We start from the raw sequence: 23,985 nt of genomic DNA, 5'->3' as shown, positions 1-23,985 counted from the left end.
AGACCACACGATCGCCCGCGATCGGACGACCGCGAAAAAGGGGTGACGTGGCTAGGCCCGGGGGCGCAGCAGGACCCCCGGAATAAGGGAAGTTGATGGGGTGGTGCTAGAATTTTCAGCCACAGGAAAAAAAGGTAAAAAGTGAAGGTATTCTCACTGCCGCCGACCTGCAGCGTGGCAGTTGGTAGCCAGCGAACATGTAAGCATATAATTGCAAGCGCACAAGTACATGTACATAGACGACAGCCATGCGTACAACACATACAACAGGGGAGTATGAGCATACGGTAATAAGGAACGCGGCAGTAATAAAGCTCTTATTCACCGGCGGTTGTATACATAATTAACCGCCGGCCGATGCATATGCATTCAGCATGCAGGTGGCGCCGCATTCGGGGCTAGCGGCGGCGGTTGGCGGGCTCCTTCTGGGCGTTGAAGTAGACGACGGCGGTGGGGAGGCCGAGCTCGTGCGCCGCCGCGAACGCGCGGGTGTTGAAGTTGGCGCGCTCCCCGGGCGCCTCGGCGTTCACGCGCGTCTTCTGCTCGAACAGCACCAGCACGTAGCGGTGGATCCCCACCGGCGGCCGCGGGCCCATGTACTCCACCACCTCCTCCCCTGCAGCAGCACACGTCGCGGCAACTGATTAAACCGCCTGCCCCCTCTAGCTATGCCTCCGCATGGGCTCACCTCAGCTGGTACACGCCGCCGCCACACGTGCCGCGCCGTGCTCTCCGCGCACGTGTCCCGCCTCGCCGGCCAACGCTTGGCGGGCGCTGGGAAGGCGGGGGCGACACGTGTGGCGCCGGCGGGCAGCCTCGGTGTTCTGCCAACTCGCGCTGCGGCGCGATGGATGGCGGCTTGCGTGAGAGTTTGTGCCATGCGATCGATTGCCGGCCGCAGGGCGTACCCTGACACCGTACCCAGTGATGAGTGAAAGAAAAGAAAATATAAGGGCAGTAGTACTCCACGAAAAATCCTTCTCAAATCTCGAGGGCATGCAAGAAGACGGCATGGTGTATCTGTTCTGTTTTTTAGCTTTCCACTTTTCCCGTGTCTAAAAAGGGAAAGATATCATGTGGAGATCGATCACGCATCCGCGCACTGCATGGCGCCCATGACACAGGCCGGCTCTTTGATCGAACTAGCATTGCATAGGTCTAGTAGAAAATAACAAAAAAGTATATTTTCCTAATTTGGTGTGACAAATTCTAGATGCATTTCCTCCACTGCAACTATAACAGAAATGGCCAATATCATCTTGTTTTCATGCTATTTACTATTTATCAATGGCCGTGGGTATATATAGTTTGTTAAGAATGATGTTGTTCGCAAGAAAAAAAATTAAAAAATGTACTTAAAAACTATCCGGCCACTCGAGGAAAAGCTAGACTAACGACTACTTAAACTCTTCGTGGTGTGTATTTTTTACACTTTTTTATCCGGCCGGTTATATGCAAACCTATAGTTTAAGTATTTCCCAAATAATTAAATATTTCCCATATTAAGAGAAAAGATGTGATTTGACTCGTATGGTCTTGTGGGTGTCCACAAATAGAATTTATAAAATGTAAATATACTAAGAGAATACAATTCTGAATCCATTAGATAATTTTTTTTCTGACAGCCATTCAATAGTGCCTGCAAGCAAGCGTATTGGCTTTTATTTAGGACGAAATAATTAAGCAACTAAGAGTGGAGTAAAACAAAGTGAGGATCAGGATATATGAAATGATTCATGCAAGGTAACAATCGTAATCCTAATACCAAATTATCTTAACTAGTCTCATCAACCCTACATTCGCACGGGCTAAACATACCTTTTGAAAGCATATATAGGTTCAAAGGCGATAATGATATGCTCATAGGAAATAAGAAGCACATATATCCATAAATAAACTCACCTTTTGTTGCATCTGTTCCCCCTGGTATGTTGGTCACTATCCTGCATGATGCGACAAGCTAGTTATCTCAAGGAGAACACACATGCCATGTGTGGATGGCAGATTCTAAAGAACCGATCGAGTACGACATAGAATAATCGAGGGAAAAAAAAGGGTCTTTGATCCGCCGCCGGATAGAACAATTGACACGCGCGCGTACCAGTGGAGGTACTCCCTCATGGTGGGGTCGCTGGGGCTCGGCGCATCCGGGTCCGTCATGATCTGTGACATGGCGGCGGCAAAAGTTATCCATACGAGATCATCATCGATCAGTTTGCGGCGCATGCATGCACGCACATCGATCAAGATCGATGCACCAAGAAAGGAACAGCAAAGGGGTAACACTGCACTACCAGCGTGTAGAGGTCGTTGCGGCGGCCGGAGATGCGGACGAGCGGCGGCGCGGCGGTGGCAGAGGGCTTGAGGAGGCGGCCGTTGCTGATGTCCTTGGGGCCGTACGCGACGGTCATGGAGATGGAGGGCACGAACAGGTCCACCACCTCGCCGATCACCCGCCCCACCACCAGCGGTTCCACGAACCTGGCCATCTCTACTCGACGATCTCGCTCTGTTTGCTAAGCTTTAGCTACCTAGCTATCTCAGTCTCTGTGAGTGAGAGTGAGTGTGTGCTTCGACGACTGACCGACTGCCGTTGCAGGGTTAACTAGCCACTTCGTTCTCTCCCCGTCGCGTGACGCACACAGTTACGAGTGCATGAGCTACAGCATGTCCAGGAGCGCAGCAGGGCCGCCGCGCGCAGGACGGCACAAAACGCTGGGCTTCGTGTCATGGGACTTGGATTATTGGCACGACGCAACGCCGGGGGGCGGGCGCAGCTGCCACGTACGGGCTTGAAAAGCTGGGCTCTCAGTGCTCCGGGCGCCACGTATGTCGTGATGATCTGGACCAGCTGGGTTGTGTGCGTGCGCTTGTGTCCACATTGCACTGCTAGAAAATTGAATGATCCTAATTCTTAGTACCAGTTCATTTTTAACCCAGTATTAATATAAGTATGCTTATCAGGTCTAACGGCTAGTTTCTCAGAAACCCCCTGATCCCCTTAGCACCGGTTGTAAAGAAGGTGGCCCTATCTCCTCCGCCTGATGGCCTCACCCATCTTATCTTCCGCCCGACCCCCTCTATCTTATCTCTTTCCATCTCTCATGGTCTCACGGTCCCCTCCACCTTATCTTCCCGGCCCCCTCCGCCTTATCTCCGCCTGGGCTAGGTCCTCTCTCTCTCCCGCCGTCGCTCCCGCGCCGCCATCCATCTCCTCTCCACCCTCTCCCTCGCCCTCTCCCCCCGCGACGACAGCCAGCCCCTCCCTCCCCGGAGATCCCTCTCCCATTGGACCTCCATCTCCCGCTGCCCCTCACCCTCCTTTGCTCGACCCTTACTTGTGGCAATGAGGAGCGGCAGCAGCGCACAGGGCTGTGGCAGCATGCGGGTGGATGCGGCCACCGCCAGGTGCGGCGCGCGTGTCGATGTGGTGGCGGCGCTGGTGGCTGTGGCGGTGGTGATGGTGAGCCCCCCTCTCCCTCTCTCTCTGATCCAAGGGCGGATCCAGCCAGTGTGGCTGGACTCCGGCGGTCGTGCTGCCGGGGCGTGCTGCGGCGCGAGGTCGGGGCGTGGCGGCGGCAAGGCGCGTCTCCGGCGAGGGGCCAAGTGGCCGGCGGGGGCTTAGGGCCCAAGGGTGGCGACGGGGGCAAGGGCGGAGCCAGGGGTGCGGCTCGGGCTCAGGCCGACAGGTGCGGCTCGAGCGGGGTACGGCTTGGGGCTCGGGCTCGGGCCGGTGAGGCTCGGGCTCAGGCGGGGTGATTTATTGAACCTGTAGTAAAGTCCCCCCCTTTAGTACCGAACTAGCAGTATTGGTTGCACAACTAGTACTAAAGGGGGTTACGAACCGGTACTGAAGGGGTTTCCGCAATAGTGTTGGATGAATCTATCCATGCATATCATCCCTCCTGTCTAAGACTCACATAGGTAAAAAGCTAGCTGCATAACTTTGCTTTAGTATAACATATATATTTGCCGCAATGTATAAGCAAACAAAACAAATTATTCCAAAAAAAACTATTTCTCAATACAAATCCACATGTAGCATTTTCATATCTCTAAACTCGGCACATAGAAAGCAATTTCAAACAACAATTGGAATTGTTGACTCCGGACAAAAAGAAAGAAAGACAACACGGCGAATGGAGGTTAGGTCGCATCTGTCGTATGTTTTTGAATTCTATTCATCTAACTTACCCAAGATGGAAAACCCGATTTAATTACCATCGAGTCATCTCTAGTGCTCTACTTGATTGCATGACATGTGGATATACGCGGAAGGAGACCGGCAAGCTTTCCTCATCCTCGTGTCTCAACGACACCTCTTGCTCTCTTCAACTACCAACGCCTTCGCCTGACGCCATTGTCTCTAGCCCAACTTCAGTGCCCCCTCCAGGTCTGTTTGATTGCATGACATGAGGGTTTAACATTACGAAGGAGATCGATGGGCTTTCCTCATCCTAGTAGCTCAACCGGCCACTTCCCTCTCCCCAACTACCAACAACCTCAAGTGACGCCTCTACCCAACTTCGATGATGCCTACCTCTAGCTAGTAACCTCCAAGCATGACTCTACTCGCCATTATTTGCAGTGAAACTCTAACCGCATATTTCATCTTTCTCCTACTCCAACATGCATAAGTTTAAAGCTTTTGGCCTTGAATCGAAAGTTTTGGTTGTGAACCAAAATATTACTTTTTGTTGCATAATATAAAGTTTTTATAGAAAATCAAAGTTTCTATTACCTCATAATCTAATGTTTTGTTTTCTTAAAAAGCTTTTGTCCAAATTGAAAGAATTTGTAATAAAGTAATTGAAACCTTATATAATGGCAAGAGCGGGATGAGGAGGAAGGCAAGGCATATTCGATCTGAATGGAAGAGGGTACAGTGCAAGGGGGTGGGCAAAGAGGAGGAAGTTGAACAACAAGTAAGGTAAGCATAGGAATACCAATGGAAAATCAACATCAAGGAATGGTTCCCCATCTTCGTCTCCTAATGGAGAAAATATCCTAATCCCAATCCCGTTCCTATCCTCGAGAGTAAATTAGTAGATCTAATCAAAATTAGATAGCTTCATACCGAGCAACGGGCTAAGCCCAACATAAACTGATTTAGGGCTGATTTAGCGCTGATTTTGATGACCTGGTCCGCTCGACCGTAAATAATAAAATGAATTACTTTTACACCTATAAAGCTATTCTTAATGGCAGTTTTATAGGCAATAAATGAGATGCAATGTAGATAGTAATTGTGATGATATGGCACACTATTTATAAGGTGGCATTGTATGATCTATTTTATATATGAACTAACTACTCTTACATATATAACATTCTTGGAAACGTAAAACTTACACTACACTTAGAATGACCTAAAAGGTCAACCAGCCGTTTGGGGTGCCTAGCCTTGCGCCCTTGCCACGCTGAGAATGCCTTCGTGGGCTGGTCAACACTTCGTGGGCTGGTCAACAGGTAATTTGCATGATCCACTTGAAGAAAAATAAAGCCCAATCTGTTGACATCCATGAGCAGGAAGGGCCCATGCTACACCAGTAGTCAGTCCCTCCCTTGTGTAACCCACCAAAAAACAACGCAACGCCGTACAAGCCCGGCCCATCTTCTCTTCCAGAGAATAAGACTCGACCACGATGGCGGACGGCGGCGACGGTTTAACCAATAGACGAAGCCGCCGACGAGGAGCGCCGAGACTCACACAACCACAGCGACAGAGAAGCCGCCGGAATCCCAGAGAAGCGGCGGAGGAGATGCTTCTCGAGGAGCTGCTCCGCTGCCAGATCCACGAGTGGTACCCAGCCTTCCGCCGCCACTCCATCCCCACCGTCATCATCCCGCTCCCCGCCGCCTTCCTCCGCTACCTCGCTGGAAAAGCGGCCTATCCCGACGCCGACGCCGACTCCGATGAGGAACCGCTCCCGTTCCTCCTCCCCGCGATAACCTCCGGCCGCCAGCCCTTCGCGCCCATCCACGCGCACCACCCCGACCCGGTCTCCCTCCTCAACTCCGAGCTCTTCTTCGGCTCCAGCACCGAGGACGTCCACGACCCCGACGCGGACCACCCTCACCGGCCGGAGTTCCCGGAGCTGGAGGCGGCCATCGACTCCGCCATCGCGGAGCTAGGCGGCGCCGCGCTCCCCAAGCTCAACTGGAGCGCGCCCAAGGACGCCACCTTCATGTCCGCGGACGGCACGACCCGGTGCACGTGCTTCGCCGAGGTTGCCATGCTGCTCCGCGCCTCCGACTGTGTAGCCCACGACCTTGCCTCCGCGCGCCAATCGTGCGAGGATTTTGTGCACCAGGAGGGTGCTCGACGGAATGCCCGGAAGGTTAGTGCTGGTGCCGAGGAAGGTGCTCGGCCAAATGCCAATGAAACTGATTGTAGCAGAGGCATCAATGATGCTCCGAGTGATTCAAGGGAGATAGACGAGGAGGGAGGCAAGACAAATGCTGTGGACTGTGATTTGAAAGATGCACCGGAAGAAGAACGAAACGGGGATACTTGGGTGGATGATGGCTTCCAATACTATCTTGCCCTCCGCAAGTGGTACCCAGGCCTCCGCCCAGAGTCAGAGTTCAGATGCTTCGTACGGGAGCGGAAGCTGGTTGCTGTGTCCCAGAGAGATGCATCAGCTTACTACCCATCATTGCCTGGATGGAGTTCTGAGGTACAACCAAAGATTGAGGATTTTTTTGAGGAAGTAATTGAGCCACAGTTTGGCTCAAACAGCTATACATTTGATGTGTATGTGAGAAGTGATGGGCGGGTCAAGTTGATAGATTTCAATCCATGGGGTGGTTATACCTTGCCGCTGCTGTTTACTTGGGAGGAGCTTGAGGAGGAAGGAAGAGGGCATGAGCTGGAGTTTAGAGTGGTCATGCAGCAGGGTGCAGTCAGGCCAGGATTGATGACAGCAGTGCCATATGATATGCTGGATTGGGGGGAGGGAAGTGGCTGGGATGTTTTTCTGAAGAAGGCTGATGAAGAGCTCGGCAGACAGATGAACTCACCAGATGGTCATTCATAATCGCATTTCAGGATGTTTGAAGTAGCACTAGGTGCACAACTTAAAGTGATGGCTTCCGATTTTTTAACCTGCCACATACTATTAGTCCCTTGCTTTCTTAAGATTGATATGCAGTCTCATGCGACAATGCTGTTATTTTTTTTTTGTTACTCTTATAGTGCTAAGTTGTTAGTGCAGATCACCTCTTAATAGTCTCATTGCGTCATGTATCGGTTATAATCTCTCACATAATTCATATGTGGTTTAGTGGAGCTGATGGTTAGTACTTGAAGCTGCAGAAATGTTTTTGCAGTGAAAATTTATTGCCCTTTTGCTCAGCTGCAATGAGCATCCCTTATCTTTCACGGTTATTTATCATTGTTCCTTGTACCTTTTCATGTGGGAACTTCAGTTGAGAATTGAGAGTAAGCAAATGATAGCATCTTGTTAGCTAAGTTTAGTTTCTTCGCTAACTTATACTTTGAACCTCATGTGGGTGTGTATCTGGTTTGTTTATCTGCAGTTGTGAAGGATACTTGACTTAGAATAGTTAGAACCACCTGCCACCCTCTCCTCCGGTCCTCCCTCCCCAAATAAATCATGCCCAAGACACATCACTGCCTAAGTTAAACCTTAGCCATCTTAGAACAGTAGACTCCTACCCAGGTTGGCCAACCAAAGATAGTAATGCATAATCATGGGTTTGGAATTGGTTTCTAGTTATTTGGATGCAAAGATTGATCAGCCCCCCTTATAACTCTTTTGGTTGACCAACCAAAAATAGTGACGCACAGTAATGGAATAGGTATTGGTTTCTAGTATGTGTATGCAAAGATTGATATGTAAAATATTAAAGGATGTGGTTAAGGAAACTCTGATAACACATATATGTTTTTTTCACAATTTCATCTGATGCTAGATCTGAAATCTGTTAACTTTGTTGAAACAAATGGGTCTTTTAAATATTCAGCAATGGTTTGCATGATGAATTTTCTTTGAATATGATGATTCTAGGACCTATTGACTCAATGTATGTAAGGTGTTATACTGGGCCTATGCTTATAGGCACAATATGCTGGCTTGTTATGTAACCTCGAAGCCGTATGAGCAAACTTATGGTTTATGTCCCCTGCGTACCTGAGCTGAGGCCCACTTTGCTTTGGAAGTGGGCTTCTGGCTTCTAGTCTAGTTAAATGTTGATCTAGCTATTTGGTCATTTGGACCTAACTTAACTATTTAAGCTTATTACATATTATGAGTACATCTAAAGCTGAAACCAGGCCAAGCAGGCCTTGTAGTAATTTAGTGGGAATAGCCTTGGCCTACAGGAAATATGTTTGCAATTGGTACAGTTTCCAAATTCATAGATGCTATGTTCTGCGAACCATGATGTACCCAGTAATAATGTGGCAGAGAGTGCAACATACTTTTTTCATGCCACCTGACTGAATGTGTGACAGAAAGAGTTGCTGAAAAATCTTATCTGCATGTGTAGACTCATACTTCGTGAACTTTCTGCAAGTACCAATAATTCAAAGTATTTTAAGGGGTCCTTTGAGAAATCCATAGGCTGGGAGTCTGGGACACTGCACAGGTACTAATGCATCATTTAGCAGAAAACATGATGATTTAGTGTAAGATATTTCTGGAGTAACAAACATCATTTGAGGTGAATATACAACTTGATCACTGCATTCATTGCTGTGGCTACATCATATTGTTATCTGAATGTAGATTGTATTGCTAGACTGGTTTGCTAGATGACAGGCAATCATTTAAGGTGGCTTGGGATGCAACACTAACCAATGACTTAATGACTTATCCATCTATTACCGTGCCGACTTCCTTATGGTATTCCATAGCACTTATAATTTAGAGTCTGTTTATTTTTTGATATGATGAGCTGTATCCTGCTGGTGGCAGTTGAGTGAATGAAATCAATATCATGCCCTAGATCAGCACCTGAGTTGTGTGACAAGGTAGAGTTAATGCTGTCTTAATGATTAAGTACCTGATTACTGAACCTTATTCTTGATAGGTCTAAGTTTTTGTTTTATATCGCAGGCTGGGACTTGAAGCAGAGGTGATAGTTGTAATAAGAAGGTAACAGATTCAGAGGCTTGTTGTGATCGATCTATGAGGTAATTCGCTGTCTCTAATCTGGGTCGGATCGCATTTCACATAAATAAACTAATTAATAGCAGTACTGTTGTCCTGTTGCCGCACATCGCCATGCTTATAGCCAAAGTGAACTTCGTTAGTCAGTAACTACTGGATTGTAGTGAGAACTGAGGCAGTAACATGGTGGTCTCTGATATTTAGTTATGCCCTGTCCAGTCGATACCTGTTGCTCATTTCAACGTCACTCAGTTCCTATTGCAGTGCCAGCCACCTGATTCTCATAAGCTGAAGCCGGTGGGTGGTTGCGCGTGCTGTGTCAGCACAAAGCGCTTGTATCACAACAACACATAGTTGTACAGCCATTATATTGGAGCACCCAACTCAACGACGGCACAAAACCATGCTTAGAATTAATGATATCCAAATTTATCCGATTTGTTGGGCAATTATCCCCAAAGCATCTGATCAGCACAGAATATATAGTCCAGGCATGCACTAGCTGTTGTTTACTCGAAGCAGGCGAGTACGTCAGCTCCCGGTCTCTGAAGACCGCCTCGATGCTGTATAATACTGCCGGTATATTCTACTTACAATACTTTATATATCAGAGTTTCCTATTGCGAGATGCACGGAGTCGAGTAGGTTGGTGGCGCGCCTACGTGCTGCACGACTGCGTCGCACGTCCGTTTGTCTGTTCCCCTCTCTGTGTGAGATTGCAGGTCCAGGTTTCTCACGGCTAGCTGCTGAGGCTGAAGCTGACTCTGGAGGCGGAAGAGCGCATAGTTTAAGCGCCCTCCCAGCAAGTGTGACACTCGCGCTCGGCATAGTTTTTCGGTGCAGCGTGGGGGCGCTCTCTGCTAGCTGCTAGCGAGGCCATGTGAAGCTTTGAAGTGCAATCAAGCTCGGTTTTCCTTTGCACCGTACATGGCTTCCTGTTGGAACTCGAAACGTGGGGGCACGTCGAATCTGGAGCGGATACGAATGCTGATCCGCCATTCTGCCTTGGCAAGATGCCCATGCATGAAGGTTATCTTCTCCGTCCCTGTACGTAGCAGTACAGCTTATATTGTTTAAGGTACGTACGGTTAACTAACTTGGGGAGTGTATAGCCGCGCAGTGTACTTGCCGCCTGTGCTCCAGTTTAGCTGGATGCAAGTCGGTGATTGTACTAGCAAATTTAGTATAAAGTCGGTGATTATACTAGTAAATTTGTTGGTATCTTTCTGTAACCATTTGAGCTGTTTGGAACCTAGACTTGATCATGCAACGTGCTGTGGAGCTCATTGATCGATCAGGAATCGGGATAAACCAGAAGGCCGGCTCACAACAAAATTGTGGCATGCAATTCTCCCTTGAGTGTGTCAAATTACCAACAATCTGCAAACAATCTAATTAATTACCCATAATTATTGGTAGATTGGGAGGGTTTTATTACAGAAGTAGGGGAAAGTAGAAACACCCGTGTTGAAACTAGGGATCCCTATGGGTGTGTTTGGTTTGAGGGTTCAGGTGGGTTGGGACGGGTTCAACCTAGTTGGACCCATGCTTGTTTCAGAAATGAGGTGGGTTGGGCTCATTCCTAGAAGGAATATTCGTCTCAGATCCGGGTCGAGATGGTCCGTTCAAATTGGGCGGACCATCTCGACCCATTTCGACGCTGTCATGCTCCATCCGCTCCTGGATTGCATGGCGCGGGTGAGGGAGGCGAGCGCGACTACGCGAGAACGAGCGCCTAGGGGGAGCTCCATCGTTGGCCAAAGGTTGAGCTCCGCCCTGGGGATCCACCGCCAGCCGGGTCGAGCTCGGGCATGCTCGTCGGGGTAGGGAGGATGGTGCGGGCGACGATGGCCGGTGCGGCGCAAAGAACGGCAGGGGTGACGGCGACCGGCGTGGCGCGGAGGAGGGCACGGCGAAGAGGCGGCGTTGGGAGGACCGCGCGGGACCCCGGGGTCCCCGGGGGAGGTGAGGTTGGGGCGGGGAGGTAAGGTTGGAGGCGCCGACGGCAGAGCTAGACCGCGCCGCCATAGCTGAGAGGTGGGGTGGGGAGGCACCAACTGGCGGGAGAGGCTCGGGCTGCTCCTGCCGAGGAAGAAGATAAGGCACAGGGGAGGCTCGGGCTGCACCTGCCGGGTGCCGGAGGAAGAAGATAAGGAAAAAAATAGAGGATGATATACGACAAACACAGTTGACAGGTGGGATCTGATAGTAACTGATGTTAACAGTGTTAAAAGAACATCCATACATTCCTCTCAATCCCTTCTACCAAACAAAAATTGGAATGAACCTAACGCATTCAACAAAATACAAAGTGGATCGAACCCAACCAAAAAAGGAGGGATGGAGCCAACCTAATCTACTTTCCCGAACCAAACACATGCTATATTTTCCGTGTGCTGCACTTGGGCCCTGGAAGCCGAGATTGTTCGCTGTTAATACTTCGTGCGTGCATGCCGTCCAGCTTTTTAAAATTAAAAATTAAAAATACCTCTTGCCATCACCTAGCTTAGCTAGCTCTGAGTCTGAGCTCATCTTCCTTAATTGTACCATGATTTAATGCAAGCACACACGAAGTGGCCTTGAATGCCACGTGAAGCGATATGCTCCGATCCCTAACATGGGAGCTCCCGTATGCCGCGGCGGCTCTCAAGCTCTTGTCGATCGCTAATAATTACTGCTACTTGCCTTAATCAGCTGAGCTTAACAGATAATTATATATGTATATGCATGTGCCAGCTAAGCTAGCTTAAGACCTCAGCTAGTTAGAGTATTACGCCAACTTGCTGTTGTCCTAAGCTCCAGAGACTCGTAGCACCTACTGCTTGCTACTGGCTTCTTCCATCAGAGCCCTCTCTATAAAAGTAGCTGCCGGCCTACACGTCTCATGCATCGGCAGCCCAGCTAGTGAGCTACCAAGAACAGAAACCCTAGCTGTTTACTACTACCTTGTCCATCGATCTCCTAATTAACACGATCACCACTGCTCACACGTTCACAGTGACACGATCAGTCCATCGAGAGTGATTAACTAGATGGCTCAGGCAGCAAGCAAGCGCGGTGGTATGCAGCAGCAGCTCCGGCCAACGGTGATGTACGACGACGAGCCATCCGCCATGTCACTCGAGCTCTTCGGCTACCACGGCGGCGGCGTCGTGGACGGCGACGGCGCGGCCCTCTCGCTGCAGCTCGCCTTCGACGACGACAACTTCAAGCATGGCGGCGGGTGCGGCGGCGCCTCGGCCGCCGGCGACTACTACGGCGGCTGGGCCGGGTACGGCGGCTCGGGCGGCGCCAGCTCCAGCTCCAGCTCGTCGGTGCTCAGCTTCGAGCAGGCCGGCAGCGGCGGCGGACACCACCACCTCGCCTACGGCGACGACGGGTGCGCGCTGTGGATGGACGCCGCCGCCGGCATGGTCGAGAATCCGGCGCAGCAGCACGGATCCGCCTGCAGGTTTGGGCTCGTGAGCCCAGGCAGCTCGGCCGATGATGATACCGGCCTACACTTCCAGGAGCTCGGCTCCGTCCAGCCGCCGGCCAAGGCCACGAACAAGCGCGCACGTCCGGTAATTTTCTATCTAATTAATTCATCTCCAACAATCAAGATGAATTCCAATGAGTGATAACATGATGATATTGTATGTGATTCAGGATGGTGAGGTGCAAGCTGCAGTGGCGAAGAAGCAGTGTGGCGGCAGCGGCGGCAGGAAGAGCAAGGCCAAGGCTGCTCCGGCTCCTACCAAGGACCCTCAAAGCGTAGCTGCAAAGGTGCAATTAATACCATTTTCTCAGCCCTTTTCTTCTTGAGAATCATCATAGTACTTGGGAGACAATACATAATTGTCGTTAAATTTCTATCGCAATCGGATTGGGTTAACTCAAGCTATACATGTCCATACGTGCATAGGTTCGAAGAGAGAGGATCGCCGAGAAGCTCAAAGTCCTGCAAGATCTTGTGCCCAATGGCACCAAGGTACATATTCATGCCATTCACTCGATCTTGTAGTTTTCATGTGTTGTTCTTTGCCTTCCTCTGCTAATTAAGTCAATCGAAGTTTCTAGTTGTTAACCATATGGATGACAATGACTCATGCGCAGGTGGATTTGGTCACCATGCTAGAGAAGGCGATCACCTATGTCAAGTTCCTCCAGCTGCAAGTCAAGGTGCGTGATCTGTGTCAATTCAACCTATCCTAGTTTCATTTGTGTTTTTTTAAGCTCTTGTGTATATGAAAAAAAAACTGCAGTTTAAGCAGCTATATCTGATCCAGACATGAATTATGCATGCTGCAGGTGTTGGCTGCCGATGAGTTCTGGCCTGCACAAGGAGGGAAGGCACCGGAGCTCTCTCAAGTGAAGGACGCCTTGGACGCCCTCCTGTCGTCCCAGCAGTTCCCTAACAAATGAGACCATGCACTTGTTTTAGTTTGTTCTAGAAGGCTAAGGTGGTGAAGACGTTATTAGGAGATCTAGTGATCTACTCATGTATCGCTGGCGAAGAACAGAGGCAAAGTAGTAGAGCACAAGCTCTGAAACATGTGATGGTTGAGATATCTGGAGTCTAGCGTGTTGGAGTTCATCAGTCATACATGGATCTTGTTTCTTTTCACTTTTACAAGATCACTCTTCTTGTCTCATTAAAGCTTACGAAGGAATTCATTTGATAGTATCACAGTTTTTTCTTTATTCCAGCCCCTAACTAGCAAGGATGTACGCACCTGAAATTGTTAGCACCTGGAAGTTCAATATGGTTACCATAAACCAAGTCATCATGAACCGCAGACGACGATGGTGTTTGATAGCTGATGAGAAAGATGTAGTGAAAGGGAAATATGTCCATGTAGTGATGAGCCATACATGAGATAAATTTTTAAATAGATACTTATTGAAAACTTTGGGCCATGTTTGGATGGTGTCCACATATCGTTGCACTTTGTTGTCAAATTTTACTAAGGTGTCCCATGCACCTTTAGGCAAAGTTTGATGAACAGATGAGTCTCTGAGACTCTGACAGGTGGCCCATGTAGCTGAAAAACTGTGGCAAGTCATAAGTGTAGCAGGAACCCAAATACTGGCCTAAAATTCTGTAGCATGCCTAACATATGGTGTGGCACGCATCACAAACATGCCCTTTGCTCCTCAAATAGTCAGTCTAACTTTCCTACTCATGTATCACACCATCTTGCTATTCCGGACGAATCATGCTTTGAGGAAGAAGCATGGAAATTAGAAGAATGGAAGCATTTATGACTGCAGAAATGAAAATAAAAACTATATCAATTTATTAACGAAAATGAAATTAAGTAAATTTTAGAAACGACAGGAAAACTAAATTAGTTTTATTTAACTGTCATGATCGTGTGTGCGAGTAATTTCAGTTGGTAACTTCTCAGACGAGAAGGGAAGCTTCTGAGGTAGATGGAAAAGAAACTGCTGCATTGTTTTGTCACTTGGTCGGTTATTAGATAAGGATGCATGACATTGTAAGTAAGGATTCTTTCCACACGGAGAGATCTAGACTAATCGACCTCTACCTGATCTGCACGAACTGATGGTGCTTGTAAAATACAGCATGGCTCCACGGCTGCCTGTCAGATGTCTTAATTGGGGGGCGTGATAGATTACAAAACCCTGCACTCCGCCACTAGTTATCTCCTGTCACAGAACATTGATAGTGTGGCACATGATTTTGGGGTTCATCATACAAGCACTGGTGTTTTTCTCCAGGTCAAACAATTCTGTAATGCAACTGGAATGGCGATTTGTGAGGGAGCAGAGGAGGGCAATGCCGCTGATGCTCAATGATGGGGAGCAATTTCCTTTCTCTCAAGAACTGATTGAGTATATTATCAGAGAATGGATCATTATTGGTGATGGCCAAGAGTGATGACACAATGTCGTTCCACAGAACGAGCCCACTGTTGATTAAATTGCGTTACTGCAAGAAATAGATTGAAATGGAGGTCATGGCAGGGAAACATGAGTGCAAAACTGAAGAGGCTTCCATCTGGAAAAAAGGATGGTAAATGGGATATTCCAGGGATGTGTTTTCAGGAAAAAACAAATAGCTGACCATCACACCGTATGATAATACCATCATCAGATGCTTGACATGTGGAACTGACTGTCATTTGCACCCTCATTAATGGGAAAATGATAGACAATGCTGTTGATGCTACAATAACCCCTAATAATGAGATAATGGCCAGGAAATGTGATATGTGTTAGCTGTGCCAAGCAAATGGTCGGTGTCTGAAGCACACAAGCAGTCCTAGTCTTCGTAAAAACAAAGGCAAAATTTATAATGTGGTCCCAAGATCTACAAGTTTCTAGCTACAATCCTACAAACCAAAGTCCCATCAGAAGTAGATCATGTGGGGACTTCATTACTTTAATTGTTGACAATAGGAGTATAATGAGACACATTTTAGAAGTCAAACATTTCAGGATCAAAATACGTGTGAAATCAGACATGAGATCATGGATGTGAATCTTGAAAGATCAGTTCTGGAAATTGGGGTGATGCCCACAAATAATAAGTCTGCTATTGGTACATTCATCTGTCAAAAAGATCAGTTTTGGGGATCTTGTGCTTTTGAGGTTTATTTAGCTAATCCGCTAATGTGATGATGGTGAATCCAAAAGGAATCAGTAAACATGGGGTGTGCCATGTGCACCTATGTGAGCATTACACTCTGTTCTGAGACATCATTCCAGCAGAATAAAATCCAAGGATTCTTCCACAGTTCCACGCCATCTAGTATTGTATTGTACTCTCAATTCTCACTTTCAGTCCCATGTGATTATTGAGCACAACTCTTAAACTAAAACCACCAAGGTCTACGAATTAATGGCACTCCTTGTCATTGAAAATTCGATTAAACTAAACAAGGACGTGAGGAGCACTACTACTTGCCTCCCAAAGTTCCAATTGCTTTCTCCTTTGTTTGCAAATTGCAACAGAAAACAATTAAGAAAAATCACATGAATTTAATGCACATACTTGTGAGCATGCCGTATCTTTAGTCCTTTGACTCGGATGCCCACTGTTTCCAGTAGCAAAGTATTTGCACATTGAAGTCACAAATTGATCTGCAAAATATCAAAAAGAAATTTATGGAACAAATGCATCCCTCTTTGGTGCATCGATTGTCTAACTGCAACAGCTACTCCCAGCAACCAGTGCTAACACAACAATATTAAGAACTGAAGTGAACTGCTAAAAGCATCATATTGTACTGCAGCAGAAAGGTTACTTGAACTGCAGGAGTATACCAGCAAACGAAAACATCAAGATTAGACAAACATTAGGAAAGCAGAACTACCATTTGGTATCGAAGCATGTCATCTTCACAAGAAACAAACACAAATCACAGGTACAAGGTTGTTCACAATTGCAACAAATACAAGATTCTAAGTTCTAACTCTGGAATTTTGCAAGAGGCCAACATTCACAAGTTCTATTTACATGATCACTTAAAACTAAAAAATAAATAAAATAAAACAGAAACCAAAAAACATCCTAACATTCTTAATCGCTGACCATTCAGTTATGACCATCAATATCACCAGGAGCAGTAGCAGATTTGACCAAACTCTCGAAATCTATGATGGTTGACTGAAAATTGAAGTGATACCCGCTTTGCATCCATGATTTTACGCACATTGTAGCCTGCATACTACTAAGGGGAAGGCAGTACTGCTGCTTGTGGATGTTGTCGCCTTTACTTGTGAACAGTTCTTCAGGATCCATTGAGGTCCCCTGAATCGCCAAAAAGTCTCGGGCCATCAAGGAGAGCCGTGGGTAGCGGGAGGAATGCCCCCTCCACCATTCAAGGGCGTCAGTGGAAATTGGTGCAGGGGGCTCAGCGAGATACTGAGAGAGCTCGTCAGCAGCAGTGGTCATGCTCACCCGACGTCGCTTACGGATAATCTCTTCAGCAAAGGAGAATGCGCCAGCTTCCTCCGTGGTGTCCTGAGCACCATGACCATTTCCAACAGCTTGGAAGGTGTTGCTGTAGTCCCTGACAAAATGGTTCCTTGCATCTTCTAAGTTGCTCGCGGAGTTCAGGGTTTCTGGGATGAGCTCTCCCTTAATCCTTGGATCAAGAATCGCAGCTGTGAAGGTGTAGATGCTGTAAGCTTCAGATATAAAGTTATCAGCTGTCTCGGACATGTTACTGGCAACGTTCTTGAGCCATTCTTGGTGGCTGCTGTTGTGGCACATTTTGATCAACTCAAAGACATGGTCCATGAAGAAGAAGACCAGCCCAACAGTTGGTAGCTTGCAATTACACAGGTTGGTAGTAGTTTTGAAAAAAGGCTCAAGGTACGAGTGCAACGCATCGATCACTGATTTTTCTGTGGTACTCAGAACCCAATCCCTTGGTCCAAAGATCTCTTCAACCTTCTTGATGGTACTATCCATTGCATTAGGTGCCTAAAGGAAAACAGGTATACCGAACTGAAGAGTTAAACTACATTGCCAAAGACCAAAGATGACAAAATGTACAGGAATGGACTATGCAATACCTTCTTTACCACATCAAGCATATTATAATCGCTGCTCCAATTTGCTGAATGGTCAAAGGGGAGTTTCCATGAGCCTTCATGATAAACTTCAGTCCAGTGCTTAAAATCCTCCATCATCTCCTGATTTGAATTGGTTTGAAGAATAAACTCACGGATCTTGGACAAAATTGGTTTGACATTTTCCAGGCCTGCTTCAATAATAACCTTCAGTGTTCTAGCAGCACAAGGAATGTAACAAAAGTGGAGTTTACGGGACTTGAGCTCCTGTTCGAGCTCATGACAAGCATCTATTGAATGTTGGCTGTTATTGTGTGTGCAAGCAAGGACTCTTGAATCAATGTTATATGTCACCAAGACATCCGTTAGAACTTGCAAGATCTTGGAGCCAGTGCATGGGTATGGGATACGACACACATCAAGTAGAACTTTCTGTGAGACCCAATTTTCATCAATCCAATGGCACCTGACGGACATGTATAAGATTTTCTCATACGAAGTCCAAAAGTCCAGAGTAACAGAGAGCCGGGAACTGATACATTGCAGAGATGCTTTGACATCCTCCTTCATACTTCTGAACACTTCAAGGGTAATCTCTTGAACCTTTTCTTTTGTCCAGAGCCTGACAGACGAGCTCAGGTACTTGCAACTGTCGATAAGCATGTTATCTTCGAGGGTGGAAGGTGGAAGGGAGGAGCCAATAAGCCACCTAAGAAGTAACCAGTTGACATGGTCAATATCAACAGTTGGTTTCGCCTTAGGTTGAGAATGAACTTTAGCTTGACCTTGAGCTTGATCTTGAATTTGAGATTGAGTTTGAACTTGAGGCTGTGCTTGGGCCCGAGCTCGCACTGGAACATGAGGTTTCCTGCTTCTAGTAACCATGGTAGTCTGTATGGTATTCTGGGCGGGGAAGCTGGGGCCCTCAGGAAGTTGGTGATAACCAGGGTGGCGGTTATTAAGATGCTTTCCCAAATTCCCTACACAGCCATGAATAAGAATGTTAGTGGATGTCCATAGTTCACTGGGTAACAAGTAGAACCGACTTTGTCCACTGGATGGACTTCAGGTTGCACATACAGTGAACAAAAATCGTGAGTCCAGGTCTAATGGAAAAGGAGAAGTATGCATATCTACAGTTTACCCATTTACAGCAACCAGTAACTACAAAGATCGTATTTGGTGCTCACCAAACATATAAAGTATAAATGTTTTCTTCGGCCTATATGTTTGCCTAGAAATAAGCAACAGAGAGATGCTCCAGAGTAACCTACGCCCTTGCAAATTGCAATACAGTTTTCCACACCTGATATCACCACTCTTTACCCTCACACAACTAAGAGTTGAAAACACTGTAAACATCACTGAATTAGTCACAGAACAGGGCAGGGCAGGTCAAGGCATGTTGGTACCACACCAAACACTTACCCGTGGCTGTGGTCATGCAGTAGCTCTTCCTGCAGAGCCTGCAGATGCGGGACTTGCCGTCGGGCGCGGTGTCGAAGAACTTGAGGTAGAGGGACTTCATGGGCTTCTTCTTGGCCTTGCCCTCCTGGCCCGGCGAGGAGGATCCAGCGGCCAGCCCCGCCACTATAGGCTCGACGCCGGGCAGGAGCGTCATGTCTGTGAGAGTCGAGTTCCCCATGCCGACCTGCTGAAGGGAGAGTCAACTCATGTCAGCGGGGCGCCATGGCAGGATCAGATTCGATGAGAACAGTCAAAAATTGCAATTTTTAAACAAATCGCGTAGCATGAATCCTTTGGAATTTGAATTGTGCGCGGAGATTTTAGCTGTGAAATTGCCAAATTTTATTAACAAAATTATTCTGTCGACACCAATATGATGAGATCAGACAGATTCGATGACAAGAATCAAAAGATTTATCTTATTGTTGCAGTCATTCGATCAGCTGGCAAAATCGCAAAGCTTTCTGATTTTTCTCGTCCCAGGCTTGCACTGCTTGCGACTCGCGAGGACGGAGGGAAGGAGGAGGGGGCGAGTACCTGGAGAGGAGAGGAGCGAGCCGATCTGGAGACTTGGGACTCGGGGGGCAGCGGCGCCGGCGAGGGGCGCGGGCGGGAGCCGAGCCGCCGGTCTCGATGGGAGACGGGCGGGAGGTCGGAGCCGAGAACGAGGGGGGAGGAGGGGGCGAGCCGGCGACGGCGCCGAGCGAGCTAGGGTTTGGTGAGTTTGGGTTGGGGCCGACTCGCTCGGATTTCAATCGGACGGGAAGGATCGGCTCGATGGGCGCCCGCGACGCGAGCCAGCGGCAGCCGGCTCCCTCTTTGGGTTTCTTTTCTTGGGCTGGGCTGGGCTGCTGTCAAGTTTTTTTTTTTGAAAGACCGAGCTGGTGGTGGTGTCAAGTAGAATCTGAATTAGCTTACCTCCGCTCAAAAAAAAAACCTTCATTTGATTCATCGATAGCTAGTAACTCGGCTCGGCATCAAGGTAATGAACGCTTGTGTTCAAGGATCAATATACTCTAAAAAAAATGGAATAGAAACCTACAAAGTTCGTGATGCACAACTTCGATCTCCATCTCTGTCCAGATTCCAGAACTGAACCATCGCATCAGCAACTTTCCACTATACGTGTCATCAGAACTAAAAAATGATTCTGCAAAACTTTCAGAAACGAAGACAACAAGCCCTACAAACTTTCAGAACTAAAAATGATTTTTCTCTTTGTTTTTTTTTCAGAGACTAAAAATGATTTTTCACTGTCACTGCTACAGATTGTAACCTTTCTACATACATTCGGTGCCGCTGCCGCTGTCGTTACAATTATGTCAATCTGCTGACTGTTGCTGTGCATCAGTGCATGCATGTGTGTATCTACCCGTCAGGGTCAGCTCAGACTGCATCAGCCTGCCGCGCTGTTCGCCCGACAGAAGAGCTCCGTGTTCTTCTTCGCACCGCCGCGCATCAGCAGCATCACTTCCTCCGCTTCGATCTTCTCCATATCACGCCAAGCGGAAACGTGAACATCGGGAACGGGATCTTCGGCGGTGGTATGCTGCAGGATTATTTCGAAGGGTCATCGACCAAGTCAGACGCAATCAGAGAGACAGAGAATATTGAACTGCTCCAGGGCTGTATGCATCTTTATCATCAGTGTACTTTCTTCCTGTTTAAACGATGGAAGAATATGATCCAGCACAAAAGCTGTGGAATTTGCAGTATTTTATACTAGCATAACGACGCGCAAAAGGCTCGAATCGTCACGAATGAATTGAATTGTTCACGGGGGAAGAAAAGAAAGGTACGGGATGCAGGTTTTCTGAAGAATGTTGCTGCCCGAGTTGCAACAAATTCAAATCGTCAGGGCGGGCTAACTCCATTTGGGCTTTGGAAGCGCCTGAGCACAATTTACTATAAATTCAAACCTCGCACGACGTCCAAGTTACCTAATCTCGAACACAGCCCAGGAATCCAAGGATGTCGAGTACTAGCAGCTGAACCAACCAACCCACTGCGATTGCTCTCGCCCGCGGTTTTTCTACTCTGACGACATGATGCCATACCAACAAACTAATCCCATTTGGTATGTTCAGAGTTTCAGAATTCAGAGAGAGGAGATACTTACTGCAAGCTTATGGTCTCGATCTGTGTGAGCTCGGCGTTCAAGAAGCCGTCCCGCGCCGTGGCGTGCTGCCGGACGGCGAGGACCCTGCACCCCAGGCTCCTCACCCTCGTGTACGGGCTCGGCGCGCTGGAAAAAACCGGAAAATTCAGAGCGTAACGATACAGCTTGGATGGAAGGATTGCGAATTCGCGATTCGATCACGCACCTGTAGAGGAAGCTCTTGTCGTGGAGGCCAACGACGAGCGTGGTGGCGCCGAGGTTGTTCACCGTCGCCACCACCGTCTCCCCGAGCTCCCCCTCCGTCACCACGATCTCCACCTTGGCCTGCAATCGCATCGCATCGGCCGTCAGCCTTCAACCACGAGACAGCGACGGCAATTGATGGCGCAACGGCCGCATCACGCTGGCGGATTGATTGCGTTCGGTGCCAGACGCCGACCGACGGACCAACCAACCCGATCAAATTGCGCCGCCGGGAACCACGTACCTCGGCGATGCCGTTGCAGAGGTCCTTGAAGGCGAGCGCGAGCTGGAAGCCGCCGAGGCGGAGGCGGCGGCGCTTCCGGCGCGACCGCGCGGGCGGGCAGACGTGGAGCAGCGTGATGGAGTCGCCGCCGCGGATGAAGTTGCCGACGGCCCACTGCAGCGCGGCGCGGGCGGCGGCCGCGTCCTCCACGACCACCACCACGCGCTGGCTCTCCATACGCTCCGCCGCCGCCGAGCTCCCCTCCAAAGAGGCCAATACTATTGATCGAAGCCAAGAACTCTCTCCTAGCTGATGATGGCAACTAATTGATCTGACTGAACATCCATTCCGGTTCCATGGCGTGTGCTGCCTACCATAAAAATCAGAAGCTCAAGCCTGTTTTTGGCCTCCTTGCTCAAGCCTGAAGCAATTGTTGTCAGGTCAGGGATGAACTAAGCGTGTACACAACTACACACTAATGGCGGGGTATAGGTGAGTAGCTGAGGTAGGCAACGGCTAATGGCGACACTGATGGAGTATTAGAGCATAACAGAGCAGAGGAGCTGTAGCCTCTAGGCTAGCTAGAGTTTAGAAAGGATGATGAGGGTGGGCATTCGCATTGGAAGGGAACCAGAGGAGGAAGACGAGACGGTGGACAAGGCAGAGGATGCGGCACTCTGGCAGGGAAGTATAGCGTATTTGCTATCAAGTCCTCTCCTGTCTGGGTTAACATACTGATACACCGCCCCTAATCCTAACTACTATGCTTGAATTGAAATTGGATGGCGACCTGTGTGTGTACATGCATGTCATGCCAACACGTCACGGCAAGCAGAGGGCATCATCCCATCATACATTATTGCTTGGCTGTTACTGCTTGGATGCTTATCATTTGCTTCTTGTCCGCAAGCTAAACCCTGTTGGCTTATTCACCTTTGTGCGTGTGTGTCAGTGTGTGGCGCTGTTGTATCTAGTGTACTGTCATGCGTCTCATATGGTCCCTTTTTTTTAGCTCGCCGCTGCCTGAACAAAACACCTAAACGCAAACAGGGGGTGTTTTGCGGTCGCGCGGTAGAGGTCAGCAGCGGATTACGGCACCGGTTGAGGAATCTTGTTTACCTCGTGTTATCAGCAGCGAATCCTGTTGCTGTCGAGAAAGCAGCAAGCCACAGGTATTTCTGGTGCAATCTTCAGAGAAGCCAGGTCAGGAAGAAATGGTCAGGACACATTACCTTGGGTGTGGTAGCGTCAGATGAGAGGAGCGAGACAGAGTCGCATTCCTTTTCGTCTCAAGTTCTTTCCCCCCCCCCCCCCCCCCCCCCCCCCCCCCCCATTTATTAATAGTAGGCTGATTTTATGTAGAGTTGGCTAGTGTAGCAGTTGGTACTTTGTACAGTAGGATTAGGTGGAATCGATTAAAAAAATGTGCGTAGAAAATGGTAGTGGCTCATGTCATGCTATAAGATATAGAAATATAGTTATGCACAGTATATACTTGCATTGCTGCTTCTCAATGGCTAGCTTTTGTTAGATAAGATTTTTATAATAATTTTGGCATCGTTTGTAGGTTGGGACCTTGCTGAACGACCGAACTGAAGACCCGCTGTGCAGCAATTAATCGTGCTGTGCATGCAACAGCTGGCACCAGCACGGGCCCATGCGACAGGTATTTCTGGTGTAGTGTTGTTGTCAGCGACGCAGCCACGGCCTGCAAATGGAACCCTGGTACAGCAGTGTCACTATTAAAAATTTGCAGGGAAGACTTTCTGATTCTCATATACTCGTACTTCCTCTATCTCACCATATTTCGTTTCTTTAGTTAGGTGATTAGGTCCTAGAAGTCGCAATTTCGATACGCTTGTGCATTCCACAAAAAAAAATTCAATTGTTTCAAGCAAAATCTGATCCAGCTTCAAAGATTTGTAGCAGTACTGCCTCAACTTGTCAAGTACACTAGCCTAAACGGCCAGCTTGGTTGGCTAGATAATTTCAGAATCCCACATGCCTGATGCGCGCATACACAGCCTAGCCTCTTGACCATGGTCGCGCTCGCGCTGCATGGCGGAGACCGGAGAGAGCAACAAGGCCAGAACCAAGAGGCCAAAGAGACTGGGAGAGCTCGTGTGGTTTTGTTGCTGCTATTGCCCTCCCTGCTCCGCACGTGTGCTTGCTTGCTTACCGCGACTGATGATCAGGACACTGGTGTCATCTGCGTCCATCCATCGCTGGCGCTGGGCCAGCGGCCGACCGACCCCTGGCCGCCACTCGCT

At 48.4% G+C, this 23,985-nt stretch overlaps 5 protein-coding genes across 6 annotated transcripts; 2 read left to right on the top strand and 3 right to left on the bottom strand.

Annotated features, from left to right (window-relative positions):
* Positions 1-208: 208 nt before the first annotated feature.
* On the bottom strand, positions 209-2,685 carry LOC117858757 (protein MOTHER of FT and TFL1 homolog 2). The gene is made up of 4 exons (XM_034741883.1): positions 2,295-2,685; positions 2,102-2,163; positions 1,903-1,943; positions 209-616 (listed from the first exon to the last, which is right to left on the bottom strand). The coding sequence occupies exons 1-4, from the start codon at positions 2,487-2,489 to the stop codon at positions 399-401; spliced, it is 516 nt and encodes a 171-aa protein (XP_034597774.1). The 5' UTR covers positions 2,490-2,685; the 3' UTR covers positions 209-398.
* Positions 2,686-5,647: 2,962 nt separating this feature from the next.
* LOC117858582 (uncharacterized) lies at positions 5,648-7,377 on the top strand. Its single transcript, XM_034741672.2, has one exon. It carries the CDS (start codon positions 5,763-5,765, stop codon positions 7,038-7,040), a length of 1,278 nt encoding a protein of 425 aa, XP_034597563.1. The 5' UTR covers positions 5,648-5,762; the 3' UTR covers positions 7,041-7,377.
* A 3,947-nt stretch (positions 7,378-11,324) lies between these two features.
* Positions 11,325-14,026, top strand: LOC117858584 (uncharacterized). The gene is made up of 5 exons (XM_034741674.2): positions 11,325-12,700; positions 12,786-12,902; positions 13,042-13,107; positions 13,233-13,298; positions 13,428-14,026. Exons 1-5 carry the CDS (start codon positions 12,170-12,172, stop codon positions 13,539-13,541), a joined length of 894 nt encoding a protein of 297 aa, XP_034597565.1. The 5' UTR covers positions 11,325-12,169; the 3' UTR covers positions 13,542-14,026.
* Positions 14,027-16,441: 2,415 nt separating this feature from the next.
* Positions 16,442-19,830, bottom strand: LOC117858577 (putative AC transposase). 2 transcript variants are annotated; one of them, XM_034741664.2, is made up of 4 exons: positions 19,668-19,830; positions 19,092-19,314; positions 17,667-18,643; positions 16,442-17,574 (listed from the first exon to the last, which is right to left on the bottom strand). In XM_034741664.2, the coding sequence occupies exons 2-4, from the start codon at positions 19,306-19,308 to the stop codon at positions 16,681-16,683; spliced, it is 2,088 nt and encodes a 695-aa protein (XP_034597555.1). In that variant the 5' UTR covers positions 19,309-19,314; positions 19,668-19,830; the 3' UTR covers positions 16,442-16,680. The 2 variants fall into 2 exon arrangements, with proteins under 2 accessions (XP_034597555.1, XP_034597554.1); XM_034741663.2 differs by having other exon boundaries at positions 19,092-19,317; positions 19,668-19,828.
* Positions 19,831-20,258: 428 nt separating this feature from the next.
* Positions 20,259-23,002, bottom strand: LOC117858585 (uncharacterized). The gene is made up of 4 exons (XM_034741675.2): positions 21,737-23,002; positions 21,455-21,573; positions 21,250-21,375; positions 20,259-20,679 (listed from the first exon to the last, which is right to left on the bottom strand). Exons 1-4 carry the CDS (start codon positions 21,950-21,952, stop codon positions 20,598-20,600), a joined length of 543 nt encoding a protein of 180 aa, XP_034597566.1. The 5' UTR covers positions 21,953-23,002; the 3' UTR covers positions 20,259-20,597.
* Positions 23,003-23,985: the final 983 nt, after the last annotated feature.

This window comes from Setaria viridis, chromosome 5, assembly GCF_005286985.2.
Source record: "Setaria viridis chromosome 5, Setaria_viridis_v4.0, whole genome shotgun sequence".
Classification (NCBI taxonomy): Eukaryota; Viridiplantae; Streptophyta; class Magnoliopsida; order Poales; family Poaceae; genus Setaria; species Setaria viridis.
Note: the sequence above shows the minus strand (reverse complement) of the source record. Positions and strands in the feature narration are given on the sequence as shown.